Source organism: Penicillium crustosum, assembly GCF_028827405.1.
Source record: "Penicillium crustosum strain IBT 35664 chromosome Unknown utg000002l_segment0_segment0, whole genome shotgun sequence".
Lineage (NCBI taxonomy): Eukaryota > Fungi > Ascomycota > Eurotiomycetes > Eurotiales > Aspergillaceae > Penicillium > Penicillium crustosum.
Window position 1 is genome coordinate 8823053 of NW_026623123.1, and position 22412 is coordinate 8845464.

A 22412-nucleotide genomic window follows, 5' to 3' on the forward strand; every position below is an offset into this window, starting at 1 on the left:
AAGATTACAGGTGCCCTTCATATGACCTGCGATAGTAGTGCCGATATGTTGTCGCCGTAGACAATTTTGTAGTTGGGAGGCTGTCGGAAATCCTGCTCGCTATCTCTATTTGTGCAGCTGCCGTAATAGATGGTTGCTCAATGAAAAATCGTTCTCCGAACTCTTCCTTTTCGTAATACTCATGTTGTATCGAGTAAACCCACCAATACCTATATGTAACGTATTTCACCACCGAGCTACGTAAACTACTGAGCTACGCACCCCACTTAACCTACTAATCAAATGCTCCACCAAAACGCCATCGAATTAAATATAGTAAAACAAGCTGACCAGCGTTGAACGAAAACATGTAAAAACACATCTCGAAACATATTGTAGAAGAATTATATATAAATCCCGATGCCCTAAGCTCAATGAATCATTTTATTTGATTAATTAAGGACACAATAATACCTTCAAACTGGTACGTGAAGGTAATACCAGTTCGCTACCTACTTCCGCGCCCTATTAGCGTAGGATCATGCCCGAGCTACAGACCCCTTAATAAGCAATGTACCCTGATTATGCAAGCATTAAGTAGGACGGGTGAAATGAATGTTCATACTACACAAAATTCACATCTCTATTTCCCGGGGTTGAACTGCACTTTGTAAAATGAGCCTTTTAATACTATGTAAGACCATGCATATCTTTTTTTCCGGGGGCCAGTGCCAACTTGTAATCCAGTTTCTAACATCAGTTTTGTGTCTTCCTGAACATCGAGTGAAGCGACCCTTTCGCTGTCCTCACCTCCCCTACTTTCTTGAAGCCGAATGTTTCGTATAATTTAACCCCAGCCGGTGACGCTAGCAAATAACCATCTCTCCCATTTTTATCAGCTTCATCGCATGCCCATCGCATTAGCATAGAGCCGATACCCTGACGCTGATACGCTGGATTCACAGCAACGACGCTGAGGCCTAGAAAAGGGTGAGCACAGATTATACAAAAGGAACGAAACAATCTTACACCAGATATCCAAGCGGCCATCTAATATCCGATCTTGTTCTTCTTTGAACATTTTCGAAACTTTTGAAATAGTATCCATATCTAAGGTCTCTGGGTTAGGGGTTTTGTACCCTAGTCTCGCCCCCCTGACTATTCTCATCTCGGGCAGCGCTCCTATTAAGGAGTGACCAGCCAGCAAATCCCACGGGAGTCCCATCATCAGTGCAAACTTTGCGGTAATTAGAACTGTCTTTTTCCAAAGCATGCCTGAAGCCGTTTGCCATCCACCTGATTTCTTCTTCCTCTGTCTCGGGACAAGAACGAGGGAACATTGTAAGACGGATGGGATGGTCTTTCATAGCAGGGAAGTCACATTCTCGAATTAAGCACTCAGCATCTGAAGCTACAACGGCCATGAGAGAGAAAGCCATCAGGAGCTTTGCTGTGGTATGGTGTATCAGTGCTAGGATTCCCACAGCGCGACGATATCCCCTGAGATGGCAGATAATGAATAGAGCGGGGTTAAAAAGGACAGCACATCCGTGGGCCCACCGCCCTACTGCTCTAATCCATCCGGAATAGGCCTCTACATGGACCGGTCTCGGTCCTAAGGTTGAGCACTAGGACCTTATCAGTGGAGAAATTGTCAAACACCTTTACATTCTGGCCCCCTATTCGTTTGTACTTGTGTGGTAAGCCCCCTGCGCGCACTAACTATGGCTGAGCTAGGGCGGGCCGCAGCGAAACCGACGGAACGTTATATGTACCATGATTGAAGAGTTACTCTTTCTCTGCTTATTTAGCCTTTAATAAGACATAATGTTAGCGGCTACACAGGGATTTCCATTGATTTGTAACATGCTGTGGCTGCATCTGATGTTCCAGCCTATTATGCGCACAGTTCTGAGCTGAGTATCGAAAGTGTCGTGGTCTGACTTGATAGGGCTTTAGTCCGAGCGCCGAACCGCAGAGCCTCAATATCACATTTCTGGACAGCCAGGGTGCTCACCGTCTGGCTTATTGTCTGACTAGATACAAAATAGTTAACTCAAGATATCTGACTTCATTCTCCGATATCCAAAGATGGTGGGAAGTTTCCAAATACTCGAGAAGTACGGCCATTTCCCAATAAGGAACCTACAGCAGCCTCAACAATTACTCACCCAACTTGATTAAGGAAGCCTAGAGCAAAGGGTGGAAGAAATAGACGCCACAGAAGACGTAGTACAAAGAGAACTTCAGAATCCTGAATATGAAGTGGAGACATAAGCTCTTACCTCGAACTCTGAGCCCCAGAAGAACCATATGCTTTTATCGAGACCAGGCAGTGTAACGAAGGAAAATAATTGAAGATTCAGCTTTGTTCAAACAATCAAAGTGTTATATCCTACAAATTACTTCAGCTCCATCCACCGCTGCAGAACAGCAGCGACTTGCAAACTGTTTTTCTCCATGAACACCATATGTCCATTTCCATGAATACCGATATCAGCAAGCTGGAGATGTTGCGCGGGGACACCTGCCTGTTGCAGGAACCGGACCGTGCACCAGTCATACGGCGCATGGTAAGACGATTCAGTCGTCAGGACCAGGACGGGCACCTTGGCGAGATTAACAAGCTGTCTCGGTGCGGGAGAATCAGCCTGGATTACACAGTCGGAGTACATCGACGAGTTGGAAGGGATAACGTGTTTCACGAGGTCAGTTGGATCGCTCACAGCGGGCGAGTAGGTTATGGGGATATCGGTAAGCCCGTAGGCGCGTGCGGAGGAATTGCTGAAGACCGCGTCCTGGAAGGGAGGGCCGGTGGGTTCGATCGAGATGATGGAGTGGACGAGTTTCGGTCGCACATCTGCAATGAGCCATGGCATGGCTCCGCCCTGGGAGTGAGCTAGGAGGATGACGGGGGATCCAATGGTGTCGAGCAGGGCGGCGCCGGCGGCCTGCACGGTTGATTGCTGGTAAGTTGCTGAGCTGAGGAACTCGACTGTTGAGGAATAGTATGTGTCGAAGTTTCGGTCGCCCATGACGCCCGTTCCGTTCCATTGGGTGTGTAGGGCCGCCTGCGGCCAGAGGTTGTACAGCTTTGGTGCGGTGAAGCGCTGCTGCAATAGCTCGGCACTGTAGGTGCTCATCGTCCCATTTCCAGGGAACCAGGCACTGCGACCGCGGAAGGTTTGATCGATAATGTAGCATGCATATCCCTCAGAAAGGAAGTAAGAGGCCCAGCCTTCTCCTCCATCAGGCTTGTTGAGCCAATTCTGCCAGTACCACTGTTAACCTCTGGTAAAGGGGAGAAGTGGTTTCTTCAACGATACGTACGGTTCCTGTTTGAGCTTGTCCATGGATGAAGACAATTGGATATGGCTTGGTCACACCCGCAGCCGGGGTAAGCTTTTCCACATACATCTGATCCGCGAAGACATGTTGACCAGCACTATTCAGGATATATTGTCCTCCCACGTACAGGTATGATCGTTGGGCTGGCACCTCGCTGCACCAGCCTGAAGCTGCGACAATTGCGCAGATCAAGAATAACCCTGTCTTCAGATGCATCTTGAGAGGATAGGGGTCGAAACAAGAATAAAGTTTGTTAGGGGGTCAATTTATGCTCTGTCTAAGATGATTTTACCGAATTTCCTCCGCTGGTGGGGGCATTTCCAAGGTTTCATCTCGATTGGCCCCACGGGGAACAACATCTGTGGAAGCATCATCGAACAAAAATGGAACAAAAATGGAGAAATGACCCGCATACTTTGCCAAGTAAACCTTTTCAGTCGCATGGGCCTCTTCTAGGGTCCTCTAAAAAGGTAAATTAGATCTTTTCTGAAACTGAAAAATGATTGGAACGACCATTACCTTTGGATATACAGAGTAGTTCGTCACCGTCTCTGGCTTCCGTCACTCCTTTTCATTGCTTCCTTTCTTCCTGAGATCCCAACGGCCATGGAGTCCACTCTCATCATTCTTTGGGTATTTACCTGGGTGACAGTCGGCTTAATTGTCCTTAGGCTGCTGGTACGGAAGTTGAAAGGATTCCCGTTCGTCCTGGGCGATTATTTCGCAATGGGCGCAATTCTCTGTGCCCTCGTGCGCCTCGGCTTGGTACACGTCATTCTCATCTGGGGAACCAACAATATGTCAACCAAGTTCAGACAGACACACGATTTCACTGCCGAGGAGATCCGTCGCAGAGAGATCGCGAGCAAATTCGTGCTCGCCAATCGAGTATTCTATAATTCCTAGTACGTCCTGAGGTTAAATGGAATCCATAGTTTTCCTATGCCCCTTTCTCACAATGCCTTTAGTCTTTGGCTGCAAAAGTCAGTTTTACTTGATACCTACCGCAGACTGCTCACGCACCTTCCCTGGGAGAAGGTGACGATGATCTCATATATCGGTATATTCGCAGCGACGTATCTTATCGTACAGATTGTGACTTTCACCGAGTGCGATCCATTCAATCATTACTGGATCGTATTACCGGATCCTGGTATTCCCTGCCCTTATTGTTTGTATTACTTGAACCTTCTAACATAATGCAGGCACATGCGCCCAGGCACAGCTCCAATTGATCGTCCTCGGTATGCCTTCTTGATACCCATTTCAATGTGATACCTCTAACATTGTAGTCTCAGGTGTCCTCAATGTAATCACAGATATTATGCTTATCGCGTTGCCGATTCCAATTCTGGTTATGGTTAAAAGATCCGCTATCGAGTAAGCTGGACCAGATCTACCTATCTATATGCATCTCATTGACACATTATCTCTAGAAAAATCCAACTAGCGATCCTCTTCGCTGTCGGCCTCTTCATTGTCGCAATCACCCTGGCTAGGCTACCCCAAAACGCCAAAAATTCCACTGTACAAGTAAACAGAACGACTTGGGCATCCGTCGAGTTACTCGCCGCCGCTATTGTAGCCAACGCGCCCGTCCTATACGGACTGCTGAAGGGTCAGAGGCAAAGGTCAAAGAACGCTGCATCAGAACCCGGATCAACTGGGCCGTCGTGGCAGGGACTTCAAAAGAGATCGGCAAATGAGCCCGAATTCGAACTGCAAAGGACTCCTCACAGTAAGAGAGGGTCTGTTATCGGTTCAAAGCTATCATCCAGGAATTATTTGGAGATTGATAGTGAGAGTAGTCGATCGTTGACTCGAAGCCTAAATAAGTAGAAAATATAATAAAGAAGGCTCCGGGCAGAACTAGATTTGTGATGAGTATTGAATATAGACAGACAATAGACTGGACGTAGATTCGGTTTTGTTAAATATTTCAGATCTTAATGGGCCAAGGAGACACCCTAGGAAGATCTATCGCATTTAAATCCCAGAATTTCGATCAAGACCCCATTTCCCCAATCTCACAAACTGCAACTCCGAGGGCCCATTCAGATCTTAAGACCTCCTCTGCAGTAATCCTCGGCCACAAGTCGGGATGTAACATTGCGTAAATCACATTTCGGTAATGCTTTTGAATTGCGAGTTAGATTTATTTTCTCATTCCTAGTCTCACTAGAAATAGGCGATATATAGAACTTACATTTTCAAGAACCTGTATGGGACCATACCCGCCTTCCTCTAGACGATAGTGGAGGTAATTGGCAAAGGATTTGTCAGGATTAACTATCTGCGCGCTGTGCCAGAGGAACCGGCGAGATCGAAGTAGCATGCAGATTATGCCGCATGCCCATATATCTCCCGGTTTGAGATCAGAGACATCTTCATGGGTATAGCTCTGAGGATGAGAGCCATGGCGATCAGAAAATCTCTCCGGGGGAAGATAAGGAATACTGGACTCCGAGATCCTTCTCCGAATGCACAGGTTTGGCTTATCTTCAGGCTCTAGGGTTGAGTCAGGGTTTGGTACCGAAAAGGATGATGGGAGATTACCGCTATGTAATAGCTCGGCTAGTCCTCGAACTGCATCTTCGTCTTCACCAAAGCCACCCACTTTCACTGCGCCATGGGCCGTGAGGAGTATATGTTCTGGCCTCAGGTCGCCATGGGCAATGTCATTTTCATGTAGAAAGGCCACTGCCCGTATGATTTGTATAGTTAAACAGTCCAACTCCTCGATGATCGGTTTTTCGCACGGTTTCCTCTCTTGTGAAATAAAAGAGTGTAAGGTGCCGCCAGCGTAGTACGGCATGATAATGCAGAGATTCCTATGCCTATTATAGAGAATGTCGATGATCAGAACAATATTAGGGTGGCGTAGGGAGACAGTTCGACTTTGATTTTGAAGCAGTCTGGCTGGCGGAGATAGCGTGATTTTGACGTGGCGATACACTTTGACTGCATAGAGTTCCTTGATTGCATCGGATGCAAAACTTCGCCTCACTCTCTCCAGAATGTGGCTGTGCGGGAATTTTGCTGGCGATGTGGTTTGACTATGAACCGGTACTTTCTTTTCGTATAATTCAACAGTATTGTAGCCCTCGTAATGGAGAACTTTGTTAAATTTCCCATAATCACCTCCAAACGATATCTGCGATTCTCCCTCTGTTTTGTTGTTGGTCTCTGTAATTATTTGCGCCTGATCCATAGCTGTCTCTTGTGGATGAGAAACTGTCGTAAATCTTGGAGAACCTTGACCTGACAAGGTTGTTCTTAAATGAGGACCTTCACTTTCAGGTGTCAACCGTCCCCACTGAGACACAATATTGAGTAATTTATTGAAGCTGTGAGGGATCTCAAGATCTTCTGTCTCACTGTCATCCTCATGGCTCGTATGATGAATATGAGATGGCAAGGGTGGTACAGGCAATTGGACATGCGCGAAGGGCTGGTGTGGATGGGTATCTTGAGACCTCTCGTGTCGCATTCTATGTTTTCTGCGTTAGGCGAATGATGGGTATTTGTTGATTGTGTTGCATCTTAAAGCTCTGGGGCTGTTTAAGCATTTTTCGTAGTATATGACGTCACTATGAGGAGGTCGAGGCTGAGAAGCTTAAAACATTGTGGGAGTCAGTCAGTTTGGCTTTATAGTTATTTAGTTTATTTAGAGTCTCCCAGTGTAAGACTAAATGCTCAATACTGGCATTGCCCATGTACAAGAATCGCCTATAATGCTGATCCCATTTTTGGCCTTATCCTCAAGTAGATAACAATACAACTAAGATTCGCCGGTCTCCTCTTCCTGCGCAGGGGGATGAACAAATATCAGGCCCACCAGACACAAAACAAACGAGCCTGCTAGACCATAATACGGCAGCCCAAGGGCTGTACCCCCGAGTTTCATTCCCGTCTCAAACAACCACGCGAGAGCAGGCCCAGCGAATAAAGACCCTGTCGTCGTAACTATACCGATGGCCGTATTCAATTTGGATGTGTCCTGCGGTGCCACATAGCTGGTTGCTAGCGAACGACACAGCGGAGCCAGACCCGATCCCAGGCTATGGACCGCTAGCCCAGTGACCACCAACCCTATCCGTGACCCAGCCATAAAGAGTGCTCCGACAGCGGCAATTGCAACTGAGGCACGGGCGAGCACCAAGTCCTTGACAGGCGCACGGTCGTATCGCAAAAGTATCTTGGAGAGTAGAGGAAGTGTAAAGAGCAGAATTCCCATATGGATGATCCCGCGGAGGGTCAAAAGATAGCCCGTTTTGGACAGAGGCCAGCCAAACCGCTTGCTAATGTACTGTGCCAAAAATTGGGAAGTACCTAGGACCTCGGGTGCGGCTGTGAGAAAGGTGGCCAAGACGAGAATCAGGGAAGTAGACTTTAGGGATGCGATGGAAGAGCCGAGGTGAAGGGACTGAGATAGACACGATCGGAAGCTCTGACGCCCTTCTTCTGACTCGGCGTCTTGCTCGGAGTTGGAGTCTTGCTTTGGTGGTGACAATGTCTCGGGTACGAATAAGAGCGGTATTAGAGCGGCTAGGTTGGTGAAGAAGGCGATTAAGGTTGAAATCCAAGGTGAGAATATTTCCATAAAGATAGAGGAAACAGCTGGCCCAACAGAGGCACCAACTAGACTGGCGAATGCCATAAGGAAGAATGTAGATGCTCTTTTCATATGTGTTAGATATCATGCTCTTTATCGAGAGGGGTGTCTGTTAGAGCATACCGGTCTGATTGAACTACCAAATCGGATGCGATCGAGTACAGATTGGCGATGAGCACTGTATTTCCACCACCAATGATAGCAAACAATGGACCCGCCAGGATGAACTGAACCGGGACGATGCTAGGCAACGCAATTACAGCTAATTCCCAGGCCAAGGTGAGTGAGGTTCCAATCATTGACAGGACAATGATGGGTTTCCGACCGATTCTAGAAATAAGTGAGTTTTTATTCCTTTCAAGCCAATTCAAAGCTCGCCCTCACCTGTCAGCTAGAACTCCAAATGGAAATGCCACAAGAAGACCTAGAGCAACCGGTCAGTGTCCGGCAGCTTGGTAAACAATTGCTCGTAGGATGTACCAACTACGGCCTCCACTAGGGGAAGGCAGCCATTGAGATAAGCCAACTTGGACTGGATTTTATCCGACTTGCACAGCTCTTCAGTTGGGGCGCCTTGAGCATATCGGCTGCAGATGTTGTCCTCGATTAGTTGTGTTAGAGGTACATTGAGCAAAGCCCCCGAAGCGGACAGACAGAAGACGACCGCGGACAACCAGTAGATTGAGGACCATCTCGTGATTTTCTGCTGTCCACCAAGCAGTGGAGAGGTCTCTTCAAGCATACTGAGTAGTTGTAGGGGAGCGAATCATGCGACCGCTCATTTAAATCAAAGGGCGCTAGCCAACATTTGAATGTAACCCCGATCCTGATTAGGAATTGAACCCCTGGAGGTCAAGCATTTGGAAGATTAAGCTCAAGTCTCAGAGATTTGTAATTCAAACATTTTATGGAAGTTCCAGGTAAGCCGATCCCTAATGTGTACACACTGTATGCCAGGTCCTCGGCTTCATCTTCTACCAGCTTACAGGCATACTGTGTATCAAATTATCTTTTTAGTCTCTCTCTCTCTCTCTTATAGAAAATGATAAAAGAACTAAACTAATTGAGACATTTGCACTTTAGGACATTTTGATCGGACTTATGTACGGTCACATGCCTTTTTTGTAAAATACCGTGTATTTGCAAAACCACATCTTGAAAAGCGTTAAAGCCAGGAGTACTTTCCCCTTTGCCCTCTGCTCCCCCTTGTCTCTGAGCCTACTGTACGTCCACATGAGAAAGGGTATTGACACACCAAAACCAATCATAATGGACACCACTGGTTAGCACCGATTGATGTGGTAGGCGAGAAAGACGGCCATGATTTGAATGGTGGGTGAGTTGTCAGTAGTTGGGCTGATAGACCGAAGGACAACTCTGCGGGAGCTTTACTTCGATAACATTGGGGTATAGATGATGCTTGAGCATTGGGAGTATGGCAGCAAGAAGTTCATAACTTGATTAAGCGAAGCCTGACATTTGAAGGTATCAATTCTACAATCCCTGCAGTGAAGTCACACAACACCGCAATGACACTTCACGAAACACTCCAAATGATATTCCAGAAATCAGAGACGAAAGGACCCCCTTCTTCCAAAAGCTCCTGGAAACATTCATTTTTACCGATTTGTCCAACAATAGAAACAATATAACGTGTCGCCAAGTTCCTCAGGGCGTCGAGCTTACCGTTGTAATTTGGTGGTGTGTTCAAGTAGACGAATCGAAGAAACCCAACAATACTACTCACTCCCGTTTCATATAGTTTGAAGTTCCTCAGCGTTTGATACAACTTGAAAAGGACCGTCTCGCGCAACCGTTCTATGCCATACATGTCGGCAATGACATAGAGTTTGGTTTGTTCGAGAAATACAGGTGTGAAGTCTTCGCAAGGCCTGTTATTTTGAGATGGTGTGAAAGTAAGGTCCGAGTCAAAACTTTGCAGGCTGGGCACGACGAGGCTCTCGGCAAATGCGTTTTTCAACTGCTTAGTCCATGCGCTTCCTAGCTTATGTGGGGTTTCACGATGATTGTTCTTGAGTGGGCGAGTTTGGTCTTGGGGGGTTCTTCAGTCAATGTCAAAATCAGGCCTGAGCCCAGACTTACACTCATGCTGCTCCGCATTTGAGTGAGGAGGGTTTCCGTCTATCAGACAAAATGATGGGGGCGTGTAGTTTCGGCAATAGGCAAATTCACATAACCGAGCGAATGTGTCAACGTCAACCTCTGGCCAGTCAACGCGGCTTGTTTTTGCTTCGGCCATGTCACCGTTTATAAGTACATTCAGACTTTGGGAAAGCCCTGCAAATGCAGCAGAATGGACGGTCATTTCCTTCTTCTCGTCACCAATTACGAAGGTGAACAAGGAGGAAGAAATATATCTAAGAGTCTTAGATCGAGATCATAACAAGTTTGTCATGAATTACCTACCTCCCGAAGTCACTCTCCATTTGGAATGTGACTAATGCAGAAAAGCAATATTGACAATTTGAGAAAGCTCTTTCTTGTAAGAGGAGCAAGAAGTAATACAGGCACTTGCAAGATAATGTTTGTTCTTTATAATCACGTTGGCTGGTGTTTAGGAGTCTGGAAGTGTGGAAGGAGAGTGTTGATTTCTATGGAGGGGTGCTCTGCCGACTACTAGTTAGCTTAGTTAACTACCTGAGTGTGTTGGTGCCTGTCAGGCACCACAACAGCTGGCCCGCATAAACAACACGACACAGTGACCGCAATGATATTGTCTGGGATATGCCTCAACTCTATACAAATTCCATGCCACGTGAGCATTAGCCCAACATAGGGTTGACTCATTTAACTACCTTATTGTTACTTGATACATCGGCACATCGTACACACCTCCGAAGCTCATTAAGGCTTATTCACATAATGCTAATCTCAAGATAACATTCAAATACGAAGGCAACAAAGAAGAAAAAGAAGAAAAAGAAGAAAAAGAGAAAGTACTCAGGTATCAGCATAAGCATATATGTATATAGACCCACCTTCCCTTTTCGGAGACAGATATACCCCTCACAAAACTAACTCCCAACACTCCCCAAAATGTCCTTCACCAAAAACCCCATGATCCTCAGAGCTAACAAGCCGATACCCCTCCTTCGAATACAACCTCCTAGCCGAAACAAGCACATTCTGCGTCCAAAGCCGAATCCGAGCATACCCCGTCTCGCGCGCAAACCGCGTACACTGCTCGATCAAAGCACGGCCGAGCCCAAGACCCCGCGCGCTAGGTTCAACAAGTAAAAGACGCAACTTGGCTGTGTTGACGAGCTCTCTGTCTCGGACCAGAACTATACAGCCGAGGAACTCGTCGTTGCGCTCGGCGATCCAGCACCGGTCTGTAGATGCGTCGTAGTTGTCGAGGAATTCGGCGCCCACTTTGCATACTAGAGCTTCCATTTTTGTGCCCCAGCCGTATTCTTTCTCGTAGAGTGTTGCGTGGCGGTGAATTATCCAGCCTATATCCCCTGGTCGGTGCGTGCGGAGGGTATATCCCGGGGATTCGGGTTCTTGGGGGGTTTCGGGATTCATAGTGGATGTTTGAATGGGTTGGGGTTATCTTGGACTAGAGAAAGAAAGTGATTTTAGGTGACGGGAGAAAGTCGATATAGATGTATTTTATTGCACACATCCATGGATGTACATGGTCCCTTTTCTTATCGCGACATGTCATTGGAAGGGCGTGGATTGAAGGAGAATATTTTCGAAGAAAATTGATCCACGCCAGGCGATAGATTCAGATTTTAGTATGTGCAGTAGAAAAATATAAACGAATTAGATCCAAGATAACACGGATATCGCATTCAATGCATTCAATCCAAGTGGTATACAACGGCAAAAAATGAGGTCGAGACAGGGTGCCCAGACCATACATAAACTAGACCTTCGAGTATGCAATGACCCGAACAAATCAACCGAAACGGCCAAGGAAATTTCTACAACGATGTATCCACGCTCGAGTCAAGATATAACCAGAAAGAAATAAGATATAATGAAAATAGATGGGGATGCTTTACGCCCCATCCTCAGTACTCCGGCCAAACCGGCCCCCAAAACCGCCGAGGTCGCGGCGGAAGAACTTGCCAATGTTCTTCAGGTTTTCATTGAGATTACCTGTGGCGCTTTCTGTTGGGGTGTGTATGGAATTAGATTGTAGGGTGGAGCTGGTCAGGGAAGGGGATAAGGCGCCTGATGGGCTGGTCACGCCAGATGCAGATGTAGCTGTCCCAGTAGAGCCAGACACACCAGCACCCAGAGTGCTCAGACTGGGGTTTCCAAAGCGATCAACGCCGTCTTTGGCAGCGGACATGATGGCAGAGCCGAGCATAGAGGCATCAAAACGGGAGGGCATGGCTGCGGTGGCGCTGCCTAGACCTAGTCCTTGGGATACTGAGCCCGTGGCGGTGGCAGATGGCCCTTGAAGAGAGGCGAGGATTGGGTTGCTCTGCTGTAGGCTGGATGCATAGCGGTCTGATGCGCGGTGAAGTTGGAATAGCTCAACAAGGTGATTTTGATCTTGGCGGCTGCGGATGCCTTTGAGTTCGAGGATTTTGCGGAAGTTGTTGTTGTTGCGGTCGGCAATGTGGATGAGGTATGCTTGCACAAGAGCTTCCGGTGGCGACGGCCGGACCTGGAGGGTTTTGAGGAGAGTTTCGATCTTGAAGAAGCTGCTATTCACACGTTTGACGAAACCGGCGGGGGCTGGAGCCGGTAATAGGGATGAAAGGCCGCTCTTGAGAGTATAGGAATCGAGAAGCATCTATGAACGGAGTTAGTGAGACATACAACTACATCCCCGAGGGGGACATCATACCTGTTCTGCGCCAGTTTCTGAAAGAGGCCTGCATTGGAACACATTGCTAATGAACTGGCTTGAAATGAGTTCCACCAGATGATCGGAGAAGGCACGCGCATATTGCTGCTTATGCAACAACTGTAAAATCCCAGTTGCTTTCTCCTTCGTCTGGGAGAGCATTTCGCCTACATACGAGCTCTGATCACTGACCGCCTCAATTTTAGCCCAAGGTGTGTTGCGCATTTCGCGCCAGGAAGGCTCGAGATCGACTTCGACTTGGCGCACAAGACCTCGTACAGCAGCGGATGCAATACCCATGAAAGAGTCTGCCTGACTTTGCAGATCCACGGATTGCTTCAGGTTCTCATCCAATCTACCTCTGATCTTCTCCTCCAATTGGGAACAAGTCGTGTAGCAGTAATCAGCAGTGTTCAAAACCGAGATGTAATCTTCCACCGAGGGCACTCTAGACGGCGTGTGAAGTGTTGGTCGTTCACTTATATAATTGAGAAGGACCTGCTGGGCATATTGGTCCAGGTATTTGGCGAACACTTTGGCTAGCTCCGCCAAACTGCCACCAGTTGAAAGCTTTGCACATTGTTGCAAAGCGTGACGATAGAAAGTGAAAAGCTCAGTGGAGGATGAAATCACAATATGCGAGTTGAATTCCTCGTCCGGTACTTTGAGAGGTTGTTGGCGGTACTTCGGTATCAGGGCTGCGAGTTGCTTGTCTTGAGCCTCGACCCAGACACTGAGATATGGCTCGAAGGCCTCGGAAATTGATTGGTTGAATACAGGCGGTTCGGCGGAGGCGAATGTATCAACGGATGCACGCGATGAAGGGGCGAAGCGGCGCTCAAGAGAATGCTCGAAATCAAGTGTCTCTTGCAAGCACGAAAGGAGCAAATTGACATCGATAGTCTGCCCGCTTCGTACAGATCGAGATAAAATACCCTTGAAATCCTCTCGTGTACCCTCACAGAAGACATTTGCCAAGACCTCATTTACTCTCCACGAAGCCGGGAAGATGGCCGCATTCTCTTCGTCATATATCTTCAATATGCGCCGGAACCATGAATATCGGCGGGAGATATTGTCCAATGATCCAGCTTCCTCATTGTTCCGGAAGACCTGCCGGTACTCACGAAGCTGCGTATTGCAATACCAAGTCACCAGCCGGGATCGTGCGTGTTCTCCCAGAGCATCTGCGACTTGACACGACTCCGCGAGCATCGCGCGCTTCGAGCCTACCTCGCCCTTGGCGAAGGCCAGCTCGAAATCCTCACACACTTGTTCTTGCAGGTCGCGTTGTATGTCCGCAACATTCCGACTGAGCATTGCAATTTGGTCAATCGATCGGTATGACTTGAAATGGGCCATGAGCTGAATGACAGCTTGGAGTAGCTGTGCACATTCTCCATATTGCCGCGTCCGACTGAGAGCTTGGAGCTGGTCATATGCCGTAGTCAACATCTGCAGGCGCTTAAGTGCCGTCATCGATAGTGTGAGGTTCTTCTTTGCGTTGTCCAATTGCTTGATGTCGGCTGTCATGTCGGTGATTGCCTGCTCGGTCTTCAATGCGCGCTCACGCACGTCATCGATCTTCTTAAACAGCTCCGACAGGTCGGCCTTAGCCGCCTGGATTCGTTCCACGCTATCGGCATTGGAGGTGACCTGCTCCTCCACTAGCATGCCGATGTCATCGTCCAGCTCATCTTCGCATTCGTTCAGGGCGTCGGCGATCTGAGAAACGGAGGAGAGGGTGGATGGATGGGAGAAAACGGCATTCAAGTGTTCAATCGGATCGTAGTCCACTGGATGTACCTTGTATGTTAGCATAAACAGCACGAGCACGCGAGGTCAATTGTTCCGCACCCGCATCCAAGGCGTCGAGGCTTGGTTCCTCGTTTGGCGACATATGGCCGGTGGTTGTGGCAGTGATCGTCATCCCATCAGCTCACCATAATCATCCTGCCCTTGGTCTCAACTTGCTTTTTGTGAGGCCAATGGGGAATTCGTGGGAGGGAGAAGTTGAATGGGGGATGTTGATCGCCGCCCGCATGGCCTCTAGCGCGCCAGCTTGGCATCTTCCGCAACTGCCGCTATCCTCAGGTCTATTTCTTAGGCACTTACAAAGACAACCCTTGAGATTAACAAGTCTACACTTTTCTATTTATATTTTGGGTGGAAAATGATTCACTTGATTCATTCATTTGATTGCTTTTTTGGAGATTTTTAGTTTTTGTTCATCAAATTCCTGGCCCAGTGGCCCATGTCCATATTTCGAAATCATCAAACCATTGCCGTTCGCCTAAGCCATGCAAGTAAAAAAAAAGGTATTGTCACATCATATGCATTAGGCTTTCACGTAACCACTCTCGAGGACTAGCTAACAACAATCGAAACGGGAGTGGACGTGGAAGGTTGCAACGAAACCAGGGAACAACCGAAGAGCAAGTGCTCAGAAGAAAGCGGTGGGAGGAAGTGCGTTTGTCGCCTGTTGTAGAGTGGGTCAGTATGATTCCATCGTATATTGAGGGAATATCCGTGGAATTAGCGTACCTTAAGCTGTTCGAAGTTCTTCCAAGCAAGCTCGACATTCCAGTCATTTCCTGCAAGGGCCATCTCTGAGTACTCGAAAGTCATGCCCGACTTGCCACTCATTTCAGCGACCATCTGCTCCTGCCGAAGCTGGGTGTCAGACTTTCCGGGTCGAGGTAACGCGTATCCTTCAGCGACGATGCCGGTCGGGGCCGCTGCGGGGACAGCAGCGGCAGAGGGGGTTATAGGAGCCACAGTGGGAACAGGACCGGGAGCTGGAACCTGGGGGGCCTGGGAAAGTGCCTGGATCTCGGGGGACCATGCCTCATGTCCACCGAAAGCACGCAGGCAGAAAATCTCGCTGACTACTCGGATGCCACCGGGGGTGTTACCGGGGCCAATAATGAAAGTTCGATCGAAGCTGCGGATCTCAACTTTACCGCCAACGCTCTCCTCAAGCTGTCCGTGGACCATAAGGGAGATGCCACCAACGCCAGTGGGACTCTGTCCAGTAGGGTCGGGGAGATGGGGAACCGGGTGGCATTCAAAGAGCCATTGTTCTGCTTTGGCAACAAGGTCTGGGTGACGAGTGGGTGGGAGCGCATTGAAAACTTCGCGGATTTGCTCGACACCCTTGAAGGAGCGGGACATGCGTGCAGAAAGGTGACTAATCTTGTCAAGATTTCGGCTCTTTCTGATGTATTCACCCCAACCTCCTGTCTCGGTTTGACCGGCCCGGGGAGCTGTGGTGTTGACATTTAGTGAGAAAGTGGATTGATCATCGTAGACAGAGGTGACGAGGCTGTTGCGATCGTTGTCATAACCAGGGAAGAAAGCACGGACGAAGTTCTCGCCGACTTGAGAGTCGTCAATGAAGTGAGGTGGCAAGACCGGGATTGGGGTCTTCTTCTGAGCTGCGACCTCTTCTGGGGTTCGCACTTGAACATTGTTCAAAGTTTGCAGCTTGGGATACCACTTGAGCATGGTGTCTTTGAAAGTAGGGTCGGAACTAATCGGGTTCTCAGTTAGGTCGAGGAAGATGAGGTTGCGGAATTTCCAGCGCCATCCAATCATCGCCTGCGAATTCTTGATGTCGTTCTTAGAAAGGTCCAGATATTGGATATCGGGGAAAGATTGTGCGAGGGTTGTCACAGGGGTGATGTTGCTGAGCTTGTTTTCCGCCAGGCTGACAAGTTCGACCGCCTCGCGTCGCTCAGCTACAGTCTTGAAGCCCATTTCCCAGACCTTCATGAGAGCAGGGAAGAATTTGGACTTAGTAGAGACAGTATCGAAGATGCCCATCTGATTCAGATCGGGGTCGTCCGCCAGCTTCGACAAGTTGAGTAGCTTAGTGTCGGGGAAGAAGCGTTTGCCGAGGATAGTAGTCATCTTAACCTTTGTATCGGCGGTAGAGCCAGGAGCGGGGTCGACTGCGGCCAGTTCGTGATCGAGTGCGGTGGCGGCAGTGTATTCTTCAACGGTAACGTGAGCTCCGGCAAAAACATTGTTGTTGATACGAAGCATGTGACCCGCCAGATCAGGTCGAACGAATGCCACAAGAGTGTCACCTTCAATACGTGACTAATTTGAATGTTAGAAAGGTGCGAAGGGGCCTTGAGAACCACGGTCACCCAAAGGGGAGGACGCCAAAAAGCCCAAGATGTGTCGATCGTCGTTTTGTAGGAGGACCGCCCTCGAAAACGAGAGGACAGTGAAGCGAGGAACGTCGAGGACCGATGTTGGTGACCGCCATTGTGAACGAGAGACATACCTTTGTAATCTTTGCGCGGGGTCCGGATTTGATGAAAGAGTTCATGCGGCGCTCGAGGAATGCGATGAGGCTCTCGAGGCCGCCATCACGGTTGCTTGCCGCCTTGCTTGACTTCCATCCTCGGACACTGAACTGTTCTAGATCGCCACCGGTTTTTTTCTTGTTGCGTTGGATGTTTGCTTGGCTGTCGGCGCTGTAAATAGCTCTCTGGATCAGATCCGTGTCCCGGGGCTTGTTGCGAGCCTGGGCCCGGTTGCCAGCTCCTACAGCTCGGCCACCTGCGCCTGTGCCGGCGGCGCGGCCACCCAAGGCAGACTTGTCGGCGCGGTTTCTCTTTGCACGAGCACCACCCGCATCCATATCCATATCGCCATCTCGGTCAGTGCGAGTAGGGCCCCGCTTGCGGATTCCCCCGCGATCATTGCCGCCGCGGCGAGACTTCATGCTCTTCATGGCTACTGGAGGAGAGAATTGAGAGGTTGGTGGGGTATCGGAGGTTGTTGCAAGAGGGGTTAAGCTGAAAGAAATCTGAAACTGCCAAGTTGAAGCGAGCAGCGCGCTTTGCGCCTCAGATCAGGCAGAAAGAAGTTGTTGGCATATGCGGAAATCGCAGTGGAAAGGTGACTCGGGGAGGTGGGAGGTAAAGAAAGAGCAAACGGAAAAGACTGGAGAAGAGAGGGGGGCTGCAGATTATGTAGTGCAGCTGCAAGACAATAAAGTGACAGTGAATGACCAAAGAACAATAGAGCTGTGAATAACTAAAGTGAGTTCAAAGAAAAAGTGACGATTGGCACGTGATGAGGCGGCATTCACTGCTACTAGTCCCAATTAGGCAGCATTGTTCAGTACTAGTCCTCATTAGGTGATGACTCATCATTTTGTTTCAGATGGGCCAATCACATGCTGTCGTCTGTCCTCACGAGTGCTCCTCATACATTGAGCCTGCAAGTATGCCTGGCCACTTGGAGGCTTCAAATTGGCCTTGATCTTGTCTCTATTGTCAGGTGCCTGGAAGACTCGGTCGCATTGAGTTTGAATTGACTCACTCGTACTTTATTGTTGGTATGGTTGCCTTCCCTCATTTTGTTTACTCCATGTGTTTGTTTGATCTGTTTATTTGAATGGGGTCTCCCTCATTCAATAGAGCTTGCGCGTCCAATGACCACGTAGCTGACCTATTCGTGTTCTTTTTGTCTTACAGGCGCTTAATTTTCTACCGCTGCCTACAAACCATCGCCTGGCCTTTGCGCTTCATCCTATGGTCGTAGATTGACCGGCGAGATGTCCGCAAAGTCGCGATTCACGAGGCTAGATGCCTTCGCCAAGACCGTCGAAGATGCTCGCATTCGCACAAACTCCGGAGGTGTCATTACAATTGCCTCGCTATTGATTGTTATGTGGCTAGTATGGGGTGAATGGGCCGACTACCGACGAGTGGTGGTGCTGCCGGAGCTGGTTGTCGATAAATCGCGAGGTATGAATAGAGTTTGGACTCGATTGGACCCACGATGGACCTGCAGAAGATACAATGTATAGGGCAAAAGTCGCTAACGACTCAATTTTGCTGCGCAGGAGAGCGAATGGAGATCCATTTGAACATGACCTTCCCTCGGCTGCCATGTGAGCTCTTGACCTTGGATGTGATGGATGTCTCTGGTGAGCAGCAGGTCGGTGTTGCCCACGGCGTGAACAAAGTCCGCCTGAGCCCACACAATGAAGGCGGCAAGGTGATTGATATCCAGGCTTTGGACCTGTAAGTGCCAGTTCTTCCACCCGAAATCGTTCCTGTCGTGGCCACAACCTCATTATCGTCCCTTTCCAGGCACTCCCCATCAGAAGCCGCGAAGCACTTGGCTCCCGACTACTGTGGTGAATGTGGTGGAGCAACACCTCCCTCCACTGTTATCAAACCAGGATGCTGTACCACTTGCGAGGAAGTGCGCGAAGCCTACGCCGAGAAGCAATGGGCCTTCGGTGATGGGAGCAACATCGAGCAGTGTAAGCGTGAAGGATATGCCGATAAACTTGTCGCACAGCGCCGCGAAGGATGTCGGGTCGAAGGTGTGCTGAAGGTCAACAAGGTGATAGGCAACTTCCACATTGCACCGGGCCGCAGCTTCACCAGTGGCAACATGCACATCCACGACCTGGACACCTATATCGTCCCTAACGCAGGCCCATCGGAGCAGCACACGATGTCCCACTTCATTCACGAGCTTCGCTTCGGACCCCAGCTTCCCACCGAGCTTGCAGGCCGCTGGGGTTGGACCGACCACCACCACACCAACCCACTTGACGATACCAAGCAGGAGACTGATGAACCCGCCTACAACTTCATGTACTTTGTCAAGGTTGTCTCGACATCGTACTTGCCTCTAGGCTGGGATCCACAGTTCTCGACCTCCATCCACAATGCCTATGACAAGGCCCCCCTTGGCTCCCACGGCCTTGGCTACGGTAGTCAGGGTAGTATCGAGGCTCACCAGTACTCGGTCACCTCTCACAAGCGTCCTCTTTCCGGTGGAAATGATGCTGCGGAGGGCCATAAGGAGCGCGTACATGCCGGCGGTGGTATTCCAGGTGTCTTCTTCAACTACGATATCTCCCCCTATGAAGGTTGTCAACCGTGAGGCTCGCCCGAAGACTTTTACCAACTTCCTTACTGGTGTCTGTGCTATTATCGGTGGTACTCTGACTGTCGCTGCTGCTTTGGATCGCGGTCTGTATGAAGGTGCTATGCGCGTCAAGAAGTTGCATTCGAGCTAGATGGTGATATTTAGTCGGAGATAAGATAGTATCTAGTATTTACAAAACATTTCTTTGCGTGGGATGATCTACTGTAGCATGAGGAAGGTGCTTTTCGGGGTGAAGAGGCGAGTTGAATGAAGCATCGTGGAAGCGAGGGAAGCTGGCACTTGGGGCGTTCTTGAGATACCTTTATAAATGTTTTGCTATTGCGTTGTCTTGAGCTAAGATGTAACTATTCATCTATCGATAACATCGAATCTTTTTGATTGAAAAAGCAACGTGGAAATTTGCAACTGATCGTATTCGAATTGAGTATAATGTCACGTGGCATATACCCACTTTCCCATTTCGGAAGTATACACATCTTTCCCCAGAGTCCTATGAATTTAAGAGCAATACCCATCGACATTCCCAACCAGTGGCTGAGTGGGGTCACACGGACTAAAAATACTGATAACCCCATGGGCCGGCTCAATCTGCTAAGCCCATCTCGTAGACTGGTAATTCAGCTGGGCTCCTCTCTATCATGAAGTCCCATTGGAGTTGCTGATGATTAGTCTATATTTCCAGAAGAAGAAGGAACGAACTATTTGATCTCACATATATAATAAAATATAAGAGTAATGATCTAAAACAATTAAATAAACAATATATCCATCTACCCAGGGTAGCCATCTAACAACTATAATATAATGCACCAACCCCAAACACAACCACTACCCCCCAACCGAAGCTCTCGCCTGACTGGCTCTCCTGCTCTCAGTATGCCTTTCCCGATCAGCAGCAAGCTGCTGCGCGAATTTACTCTTTGCCCTAATTTCCGGACCTTTCCAGTAGAACACATAAACCGGAATCAAAACCAAGAACCCCACACAGCCGAGCAACGTACTCGCCCACTGGAGATGATACCTGCTCCCCATATTCTGGTACATGGGCGTGGAGTACATAGTCGCGATACCAGCAAGGAAGTCTCTCGCGAAGCCATTACCACCCGTTGCAGATGCAGAGTACGGACCATACGCCGCAACCATATAGTCTATCGTCGCCATGTAGATTGCATAGTTCGCCATTGCAATCAGACAGGCAAAGATGCACGGCGCGATCCAGGGAATTGGTGGGCCGGTTGATGTCCACGCGAAGCCGAGGAGACCGATTGGTTCGAGCGGTGCGATGAAGAGGAGGAGGAGGAGACGGCGCTCGGCGAGACGGCTCGCTGTGCCGCATTTGCGGCGTGTTTGAATTTGGCGGTGGATGTCGGGTAGGAAGATTATGTATGCTATTACGTAGCCGATGAGGATCGAGGCGAATGTTAGGCCGATAGCTAGCACGCTGAAGGACCATTGTTCGAAGACTAGAGTGAAGGACTCGGTGAAGACGAAGATTAGGGCGTCGGAGAAACCAGAGAGGAGGGAGAGGAAGAGGACGATTGGTTCGCGGAGGAACATCTCGAATGGCCGGATCCAGATTCTTAGGACGTCGTGGAAGTCTAGACGTGGGGTTTTGAGTTCGTTCGGTCCCCAGATGTCCTCGCCGTTCTTGCGGCGCCGTTTGGCTTCGCGGTCGATCAGGATCGTCGTGCGGGTTTCTGGCACGATGAAGAAGTGCAGGATCTGTGTTACCGCTCCGACGATCAATTGGATCCAGAATACCCATTGCCATGTGAGCCATTCGCCGATCATACCGCCGAAGAAGGGTCCAACAGTTGATCCTCCCACTGACGAGAGAACCACAAAGGCTACTGCGTAGCCTTGGTCGTCGGCTTCCCACATATCCGCTGTCATACCGAGGGTGACTGACCCTCCGGCAGAACTGAGACCACCGAGGATACGACATACGACGATTGTGCCGTAGTTGGGTGCCAAGGCGCATGGGATTTGCCAGATGTTTACGAGGAATAAGGAGAGCTGCATGATGGGCCAGCGGCCAAATTCCTCGCTCCACGGTGCCCAGAGCTCACATCCGAATGCGTATGCGACTAGGAACACACATTGTCCGACTCGCGCGGCTTGTTCGCTGATGTGGAATTCTTCGGTCAGACCGGTGACGGCGTTCGCGTAGACGCCTGTGTTGAAGTTCATAGACATCTGAACCACGAAGATGACGGAGAGGATCATCCATTTTTTCCATGTTGGGAAGCAGAAGCCGAGTTTTTCGTAGCAGTCGTCTTCTGTGAGCTCGGGTTTGCCACCGGTACGCAGCTTGGGTTTATCGTCGTGACTTGCTGTGTCGGAGTTGGAGGCGCGTTCGGCGTGGGCATCGACACCCCGTTCTGCTTCGATTTTATTTGCTTGTGGGCTAGCTTCATCCTTGGAGCTTGATGTCCTCGGCTTCTCGGGGTCTGTGGAGTCCATTGGGACAGGCGTCTGGCAGGTTGTGTTGATTAATATCTATTGTATAGATATACTTGGTCCACAGTAGTACATTTGGAATTGGGAATTGGAGGATAAGAAACGGAGAATAAACAAATGGTCTGTACTATTGCACAACAGATGATACCAGGCTTGTTTTTAATATATCGAGAAGCGGCGCACTGGCCCCATATGCCATAATAACGACCATGGTCATTCGACGCTATCACTAAGATTGATGTACAAAGTACT

The 22412-nt window shown here is 49.1% G+C and overlaps 11 protein-coding genes across 11 annotated transcripts; 2 read left to right on the plus strand and 9 right to left on the minus strand.

Annotated features, from left to right (window-relative positions):
• Positions 1-735: 735 nt before the first annotated feature.
• On the minus strand, positions 736-1060 carry N7487_006868 (GNAT family N-acetyltransferase; the record flags this gene model as incomplete). Its single annotated transcript, XM_056874615.1, has 2 exons — positions 736-959; positions 1009-1060. The coding sequence occupies 2 exons, from the start codon at positions 1058-1060 to the stop codon at positions 736-738; spliced, it is 276 nt and encodes a 91-aa protein (XP_056732335.1).
• A 1321-nt stretch (positions 1061-2381) lies between these two features.
• N7487_006869 (alpha/beta hydrolase) lies at positions 2382-3543 on the minus strand (the record flags this gene model as incomplete). Its single annotated transcript, XM_056874616.1, has 2 exons — positions 2382-3248; positions 3310-3543. The coding sequence occupies 2 exons, from the start codon at positions 3541-3543 to the stop codon at positions 2382-2384; spliced, it is 1101 nt and encodes a 366-aa protein (XP_056732336.1).
• Positions 3544-3933: 390 nt separating this feature from the next.
• N7487_006870 (uncharacterized protein) lies at positions 3934-5166 on the plus strand (the record flags this gene model as incomplete). Its single annotated transcript, XM_056874617.1, has 5 exons — positions 3934-4232; positions 4296-4480; positions 4533-4571; positions 4620-4707; positions 4764-5166. The coding sequence occupies 5 exons, from the start codon at positions 3934-3936 to the stop codon at positions 5164-5166; spliced, it is 1014 nt and encodes a 337-aa protein (XP_056732337.1).
• Positions 5167-5332: 166 nt separating this feature from the next.
• Positions 5333-6142, minus strand: N7487_006871 (kinase-like domain-containing protein; the record flags this gene model as incomplete). The annotated part of the gene is made up of 2 exons (XM_056874618.1): positions 5333-5461; positions 5534-6142. The coding sequence occupies 2 exons, from the start codon at positions 6140-6142 to the stop codon at positions 5333-5335; spliced, it is 738 nt and encodes a 245-aa protein (XP_056732338.1).
• Positions 6143-7108: 966 nt separating this feature from the next.
• Positions 7109-8684, minus strand: N7487_006872 (uncharacterized protein; the record flags this gene model as incomplete). Its single annotated transcript, XM_056874619.1, has 4 exons — positions 7109-8006; positions 8066-8272; positions 8327-8366; positions 8423-8684. The coding sequence occupies 4 exons, from the start codon at positions 8682-8684 to the stop codon at positions 7109-7111; spliced, it is 1407 nt and encodes a 468-aa protein (XP_056732339.1).
• Positions 8685-9479: 795 nt separating this feature from the next.
• Positions 9480-10389, minus strand: N7487_006873 (uncharacterized protein; the record flags this gene model as incomplete). Its single annotated transcript, XM_056874620.1, has 3 exons — positions 9480-9994; positions 10046-10320; positions 10370-10389. The coding sequence occupies 3 exons, from the start codon at positions 10387-10389 to the stop codon at positions 9480-9482; spliced, it is 810 nt and encodes a 269-aa protein (XP_056732340.1).
• A 580-nt stretch (positions 10390-10969) lies between these two features.
• N7487_006874 (GNAT family N-acetyltransferase) lies at positions 10970-11488 on the minus strand (the record flags this gene model as incomplete). The annotated part of the gene is made up of 1 exon (XM_056874621.1): positions 10970-11488. One exon carries the CDS (start codon positions 11486-11488, stop codon positions 10970-10972), a length of 519 nt encoding a protein of 172 aa, XP_056732341.1.
• Positions 11489-11969: 481 nt separating this feature from the next.
• On the minus strand, positions 11970-14700 carry N7487_006875 (putative GARP complex subunit Vps53; the record flags this gene model as incomplete). The annotated part of the gene is made up of 3 exons (XM_056874622.1): positions 11970-12716; positions 12771-14566; positions 14628-14700. 3 exons carry the CDS (start codon positions 14698-14700, stop codon positions 11970-11972), a joined length of 2616 nt encoding a protein of 871 aa, XP_056732342.1.
• A 513-nt stretch (positions 14701-15213) lies between these two features.
• N7487_006876 (uncharacterized protein) lies at positions 15214-17517 on the minus strand (the record flags this gene model as incomplete). Its single annotated transcript, XM_056874623.1, has 3 exons — positions 15214-15249; positions 15315-16874; positions 17065-17517. The coding sequence occupies 3 exons, from the start codon at positions 17515-17517 to the stop codon at positions 15214-15216; spliced, it is 2049 nt and encodes a 682-aa protein (XP_056732343.1).
• A 770-nt stretch (positions 17518-18287) lies between these two features.
• N7487_006877 (retrograde cargo receptor ERV46) lies at positions 18288-19830 on the plus strand (the record flags this gene model as incomplete). Its single annotated transcript, XM_056874624.1, has 4 exons — positions 18288-18538; positions 18637-18817; positions 18887-19619; positions 19645-19830. The coding sequence occupies exons 1-4, from the start codon at positions 18346-18348 to the stop codon at positions 19828-19830; spliced, it is 1293 nt and encodes a 430-aa protein (XP_056732344.1). The 5' UTR covers positions 18288-18345.
• A 698-nt stretch (positions 19831-20528) lies between these two features.
• On the minus strand, positions 20529-22163 carry N7487_006878 (uncharacterized protein; the record flags this gene model as incomplete). Its single annotated transcript, XM_056874625.1, has 1 exon — positions 20529-22163. One exon carries the CDS (start codon positions 22161-22163, stop codon positions 20529-20531), a length of 1635 nt encoding a protein of 544 aa, XP_056732345.1.
• Positions 22164-22412: the final 249 nt, after the last annotated feature.